Source organism: Staurois parvus, unplaced genomic scaffold (assembly GCF_062004578.1).
Source record: "Staurois parvus isolate SC_StPar_1 unplaced genomic scaffold, SC_StPar_1.0 ptg000053l, whole genome shotgun sequence".
Classification (NCBI taxonomy): Eukaryota; Metazoa; Chordata; class Amphibia; order Anura; family Ranidae; genus Staurois; species Staurois parvus.
Genome location: NW_028317849.1, coordinates 4,907,501 through 4,914,828, shown reverse-complemented (window position 1 = coordinate 4,914,828; position 7,328 = coordinate 4,907,501). Strand labels below are relative to the sequence as shown.

Sequence of the window (7,328 nt, the reverse complement as noted above, 5' to 3'; positions counted from 1 at the left end):
GACGGCTGTGTGATGGGTACACTGATGATGATGGCTGTGTGACGGGTACCGTGATGATGACGGCTGTGTGAAGGGTAATACTGATGATGACGGCTGTGTGATGGGTACACTGATGATGACGGCTGTGTGACGGGTACCGTGATGATGACGGCTGTGTGAAGGGTAATACTGATGATGACGGCTGTGTGATGGGTACACTGATGATGATGGCTGTGTGACGGGTACCGTGATGATGACGGCTGTGTGAAGGGTAATACTGATGATGACGGCTGTGTGATGGGTACACTGATGATGACGGCTGTGTGACGGGTACAGTGATGATGACGGCTGTGTGACGGGTACAGTGATGATGACGGCTGTGTGATGGTTACACCGCTGATGGCGGCTGTGTGATGGTTACACTGATGATGGTGGCTGTGTGATGGGTACACTACTGATGGCGGCTGTGTGACGGGTACATTGATGATGGCAGCTGTGTGACGGGTACACTGATGATGGCGGCTGTGTGACGGGTACACTACTGATGGCAGCTGTGTGACAGGTACACTGATGATGGCGGCTGTGTGACGGGTACATTACTGATGGCGGCTGTGTGACGGGTACACCGATGTTGGCGGCTGTGTGACGGGTACACCGATGATGACGGCTGTGTGATGGGTACAGTGATGATGACGGCTGTGTGAAGGGTACTCTGTAGCAGCGTGTTACAATCAGTGAGCAGTCCTACGCATGTGGCACAATTACATGTGCATTTGCAAACCCTTAAACATGAAGGCAACCTGGAGAAATGTGATGAAAATGGTCCTATAATGTGTAAAATTGAAGACACATATGTGAATACCATCATTCCATGTACAGTTTTCACTCAGTCATGCGTGCGGACCTACAGCCTGCACAGCCCACCTCCGTACATACACTCCAAGCTACTATGTCTACTTGGCGCCTAGCTGTACGGACTCAGTCATCAATCAGCTCTCCTCACACAGACAGGATATCAGCCTCCTCCGTATGCCGGCTCCCTCCTCTGGTCAGGAGGACCCACCTCTCCAGGGTCACATGGTAGGCCCCAGCTCTCCGCCCTCTCCGCTCCCATCGGCCGCACTCCGGACCGGGGCATGGGGCTAGCGCACAAGGGCTTCTCTGGGTAATTGTACCCCGCAGGGGGGGCCTAGTATACTCCCAATTCGGGTCACACACCTTTCACCTCAGCCATAGAGCACTATTAGGGCAGCAGTAGTCCTTCACACGGCACCTAGCCCACACAGAGCACGGCCAGCTTGTGTGCTCAGTGTACGTAGCCGTCCACACACACAGGACTCCCAGCCCGGGCTGATAGGGCAATACCAAGAGCGGGTAAACTTCTCCAACTCTCACTGTGACTGGACACCAGGCTAATTGGGAGGACTTTGTAGTCCCCCCCGTGGCCATATTGTCACCTACTTTGCCCTAGCAGTGTGTTATTGCAGCAGCTTGTCTTCCCTGCTAAGCTCCCTGAGGGCTGCTCTAGTCCATTCCATCCTGTTACCTGTGTGCTCTCCCACAAACTGGTCTGTCCTGTTTTCTTCTCTAATCACCTAGGCAGTCCAAACAAGGAGGGCAAAAGTGCTGCCACATGTCTGACCTCTGTTACCTCCCCCATCCAGCGCCAAGAGAGGAGAAGCCACAACACAACCACCACCTCAGCTCTGGACAGCCCTGGTTTTTCCAGGATTTCGCCTCTCCCGGAAAGAAAATGCCGTTGTAAATAGTTGCCATAGGGAGCGAGAGATCCGGAGCCCGTCCCAACTTCTTCAAAAGGGCTTCCAAGAGCTCGATTCTTGGTGTTCTTGACTCGGGTGCTGGTATGGCCATGGTGTCTGGGGGCTGGGGAGACCCCAACGGAGACACGAATGGAATGGGTAAGGGTTACCCCAGAAACTCGGAAGAGGATGAAGCTTCGCCTCCCGGAGGAATCAGCGACCCAGAGCAAGGGGACGAGGAGCGGCCCGGCATTCAGGTGGATTGCGTGGTCTGCGGCGACAAATCCAGCGGCAAGCATTATGGCGTTTTCACCTGCGAAGGATGCAAGAGTTTCTTTAAGAGGAGCATTCGAAGAAACCTAAGTTACACTTGCAGGTGAGTGCCTGTTTACTCCAAGGCTAGGTTCACATCTATGCAGGTTACGGTTGATGTGTTTTTCCAGCTCGTTTGGGGTGATTTTGTTTTTGATGCGTTTATTTCCCTTTTTTCTTAATAGGAAAGTATCACCGTTCTGTTCATGTAGTGTGACTTTGATGGTACTTTGGGACTACTTGACTGCCAGAGAGTTTAAAGTCACATCACATGAACAGAACTGTCATACTGTACTTTCCTATTTATAAAAAAAAAACAAAAACACAATACTCGCGCTTTTGGTGCAGGTCCAATGAAGTCTATTACACGAGACACACAATCTGCTGCAGGAGAAAAAGTCCCTGACCCTTTCCAAAAATGCACAGATGTGATCTAGAGCCATAGGAAACCATGTTAAATGGACTGTACTGCATAGGTGTGAACCAAGGGTCAAACCTTGTGACAGCTAAAAAGCCAGTTGCACATGGACGTAAGAATTTACCAATGTTTATACTTAGGATCTTGTTGAAAAAGGCTCCATTCACACTTGTGCGACTCCAAAGTCACATGATTTCACGACTCTGATACAACTTTACACTCTGTGCCATTAAGACACATCCAAGTAGTGCAGGAACCCCTTCAAAGTCGCAGCGACGATGCCTAGATCCAAACAGGTGACATTAAAAATAATGCTGCGACTTGACATGCACTTTGTATCCACAGTCGCACAAGTCACAGACGTGTGACTGGAGCCAGATCCAGAGCAAAGTGTTCCGTAAAAACCTTGCATAAATGCATATAATTCTTTTTCATTGCTAATGTGGCAATATAAATATAAATTTGTATGCATGCAAATTACTGCACGCAAATGTAATACTTTTTATTTTTGTGTTAGAACTCTGTACTCATCACTTTATTACTGATCTTTACACAGCTGTATGCATAACAGTGTGCATTGTTCCATATACAACCATTCATAGATATTCAGATCAGTAAAACGTGGCGTGTGTGCATGAGGCCAAATAGTACGATGAGGGGAATTTATTAAGATTGGAGCAGCCAGAATCTGGAACAGCTGTGCATGGCCACCAATCAGCTCCTAGCTTTCATTTTAAAAGCTTAAAGAGGTATTAAACCCCAAAACATTTAACATTGAACTTTACTTAAAAACAAAAAGTTTTCCAAACAGGCTTTTTTAATGCAGAGGAGACATTCTAGGTTTTTCTGTTTTAAAGTATTCTTACCTGCTTGTTCACAATATATGCTAAGCTGCATATATGCAGGACAGCATGCAATGTCAGCATCTGCTGAGATGAATGAACTTCTGCGCATGCACGGGAGTGGTATCGTCTTGGCGCAGCTAATCAAAACGATTGGAGGTTAAAACGCAGAAGGAGGCTGGCCAAGATGTGAACAGGGAGCTCCTGGACAGCACATCACTGGAGTGGAGCTGAGATTAGTTCCTGTAAGATATTGCAGCCTAGAAGTTTTTAAATGTGGTGGCATTAGTTTTCTTTCTTCTTTTTTTTATTCCTTTATTTTCACCTCGTGATCCAGCCAATAACAGACTTCCTTGTCTTAAGGCGTTTTCACTCTGGATGGAGGAGCAGTGGAGGCACCTTTTGACAGCAGCATTGTCAGTTTGGAAGGGAGTGTTAACAGATTTAGACTTGGCCAAAATAATTCAATCCTAACTCCAGCTAACCCTTTTAAGCAGTTACAGCAGTAGTTTTGTGTTCTTTTTGGGATAAAGGGATTACATACATGAATAAAAGTTGATCATTGTAAGCACCTCTGTTAGCAGTAAATGGTTTTTCTAACTGCTACTTTGTCTAAACAGCTTATTATGGTAAAGGAAGTTGAAAAATGACAGATTTGCTGGCCAGAACAAAAGGGGAACATAAAGAAAAAAGGCTAAAATAAGAGAAAACAAATGCAGCCGTAAGATGGTATATATTATGATTTTGGGTTTAAGACCATTTTAACTAAAGAAACTAACGTTAGATGTTTATTGGTTACTATTCATATCTGTTCTAGATTCTGTATGCTCCTGTCTTAGTAACCCCCCCCCAATGTATTCAAAGACTAACTTCACTTTTGTTGAGAAAAAATTCCCTCTGGGTGTTCTATGAACATTGCAAAGATTTTAACAAACTTTGTTGCAGAGTCCTGCCTGCTTATTCTGTGAACAAACACCAGTTTGTTCAGCTATGTCTTTTTGGGTACTGGTTTTGAATGGGAGTGGCTTTTTCATTATGAATTAGCTGATGCACTTACAGTGTTCTAATGAGAAAAGTTGCAGGGTCTGCTTGACTTTAGAAGTGATGAACCCTTTGGGAGCGTCATACAAACAATTACATTTTTGTTGTAGAGGATGCCTAAAATCTGACTTGTATCTTAGTGCAGACCTCTGGGAAAACCAGTGAGGCAATCACATAATAAGAAAACCAAATTTTTAGGGATGTTCTGTACTCCAGTGGTGTACAGAATGCCTCCAGGGTGCCATGTTGCTTTTCATTTTCCAGAAAATTACAGCACTGCAGATGAAAAAGAAAATCACAATATGGTTTGTGTAGCTATTGTATATGCATTTTTTTTTAATTTGCTGTTTTTTTTTACACAAAAGTGAAGTTACCCTTTAAGCATATCTAAACCTAAAAACAAAAATGTATTGTATTGCCGTTTACCCATCCTTAAATATGATGACTGTTTTTCTTTTTTGGGCTGAGACCATAGGTACAGCAAATACAGTTAGGTCCGTATATATTTGGACACAGGCACAATATTCATACTTTTGGATCTGTATGCCACCAGAATAAATTAAAATGGAACAACCCAACTGAATTTGAAGTGCAGACTTTCAGCTTTAATTTAAGGGTTGAACGTGCAAGTACAAATTTTAGGAACTGCAACCATTTTTATACACAGTCCCACCATGTTCAGGGGCTCAAATGTAATTGGACAAATGACTATAACCATAAATAAAATGTTCATTTTTAATATTTTGTTGAGAATCCTTTACTGGCAATGACTGCCTGAAGTCTGGAACCCATGGACATTACCAAAGACTGGGTTTCCTCCTTTCTGATGCTTTGCCAGGCTCTAACTGCAGCTGTCTTCAGTTGTTCTTTGTTTGTGGGTCTTTCTGCCTTTGGTTTTGCCTTGTAGTGGGGTTGCAATCAGGTGATTGACTCAGCCATTGCAGAATATTCCACTTCTTTTCCTACAAAAGCTCCTGGGTTGCTTTTGCAGTGTGTTTTGGATTATTGTCCATCTGTACTGTGAAGCTCCGTCCAACCAACTGTGCTGAATCTGTGCTGACAGTATATCTATAAGCACTGCAGAATTCATCCGGCTGCTTCTGTCACATCATCTAACGCCAAAGACCCATTGCCACTGGAAGCCATGCATGCCTATGCCATCACACTGCCTCCGCCATGTTTTACAGATTACGTTTTGTGCTTTGGATCATGAGCTGTTCCAAGCTTTCTCCACACTTTTTTTTTTTTCTTCCTGTCATTCTGGTACAGATTAATCTTAATTTCATCCATTCAAAGAATGCTTTTCCAGTACTGATCTGGCTTTTTTAGATGATTTTTTTTTTTTGGCAAAGTCTAATCTGGCTTTTCTATACTTCAGCCTAATGAATGGTTTGCACCTTGTGGTGAACCCTCTGTATTTGCTCTCCTGAAGTCTTCTCTTGATTGTAGATTTTGGTAAGCCCACCTGGAGAGTGTCCTTCACTTGTCTGGATGTTGTGAATGGGTTTTTCTTTACGATAGAGAGGATCCTGCGATCATCCACCACTGTTGTCTTCCGTGGACGTCAATGCCTTTTTATGTTGCTGAGCTCACCAGTGTGTTCTTCTTTCCTCAGAATGTACCAAACTGTTGATTTGCCCACTCCTAATGTTGCTGCTATGTCTCTGATGGATTTGTTTAGTTTTTGAAGCCTTATAATGGTCTGTTTCACTTTCATGGACAGCTACTTTGAACGCATGATGTAGGTTCACAGCAGTAGTTTCCAAATGCAAATACCACACTTAGAATCAACTCCAGACCTTTTACTTGCTTAATTGATGAATAAATAACAAAGGAGTAGCCCACACGTGGCCATGAAACAGCTTTTGATTCAGTTGTCCAATTCCTTTTGGTCCCTTGAAAAAGGAGGGATGGCTAATCTTAAGAGCTGTGATTCCTAAACCCTTCCACCAAATTGGATGTACATACCCTCAAATTAAACCTGAGTGTGCACTTTCTGCCCATATTCATTATATATTTATAGTTTGAATATGTTTTGGTAAATACCTGACAAATTCTAAAACTGTGCATGTGTCCAAATATTTATGCACCTAACTGTACATGTTGATCTTGCCACAAATGCAATGTCCTTGTCTCTTCCTGTGAGTTGAAAATAAAGCACAACCTTATCTATATTATATAAACTACTGGTCCCATCAATCCAACATGTAATGTAGAATAACCACTTCAATACTAGGCTCTTTCATCACTTTCCTGCCCAGGTCAATTTTTAGCTTTCAGCACTGTCGCACTTTGACAATTGCGTGGTCATGCAACACTGTACTTATGACATTTTGTTTCACACAAATAGAGCTTTCTTTTGCTGGTATTTAATCACCACTTCTTTTTTAGATTTGCTTAACAAAGGAAAAAAGACTGAAAATTTTGAAAAAAAAAACCCCATAAAAGCTTTTTTCGTTTCTGTTGTAAAATATTGCAAATAATTAATTTTTTTTCTTCACAGATGTGCACTGATGGGCACTATTGGGGTTGCACTGATAATCAGTGCCTTGATTATCTCCTAGATTGTAAGCTCCAAGGCCCTCCTTTCCCTCTTGTATCAAACTGTATTGTTGCTGTATTATCTCCCGTTATATTGTAAAGCGCTGAGCAAACTGTTGGCACTATATAAATACTGTGTAATAATTATCAGTGTAAACAAAGCTCTGTCAGGATTGCTGGTTATTGGCTTTCCTTTCCTCACTCAGTGACGGCACCAAGGAAAGGAAAAGCCAATGACCGTCAATCTGTTTACCATGTGATCAGCTGTGTCCAATCACATGCAAAGGGCTGCTGTTATTGGCCCTTTACTTCGATCTGTGATCACCTGTGGCCAAACTAAACAGCGGCCATGGAGCGCACTTGATGTGCGCCCTATGAGGAAGTCTGTAGACCCCATCCCAAAACAAGAGAACCACGCTGTAGCCGCCTTTCAGC

At 43.4% G+C, this 7,328-nt stretch overlaps 1 protein-coding gene across 1 annotated transcript in view; it reads left to right on the top strand.

The window, feature by feature from the left end:
* The first annotated feature begins 1,041 nt into the window (after positions 1–1,041).
* Positions 1,042–7,328, top strand: part of NR2F6 (nuclear receptor subfamily 2 group F member 6) — a 44,697-nt gene continuing 38,410 nt past the window's right edge. The window contains exon 1 of the mRNA XM_089667504.1: positions 1,042–2,115. Coding sequence (XP_089523630.1) covers positions 1,844–2,115 — 272 coding nt within the window. The 5' untranslated portion in view covers positions 1,042–1,843. The remainder of the gene's footprint in view (positions 2,116–7,328) is intronic.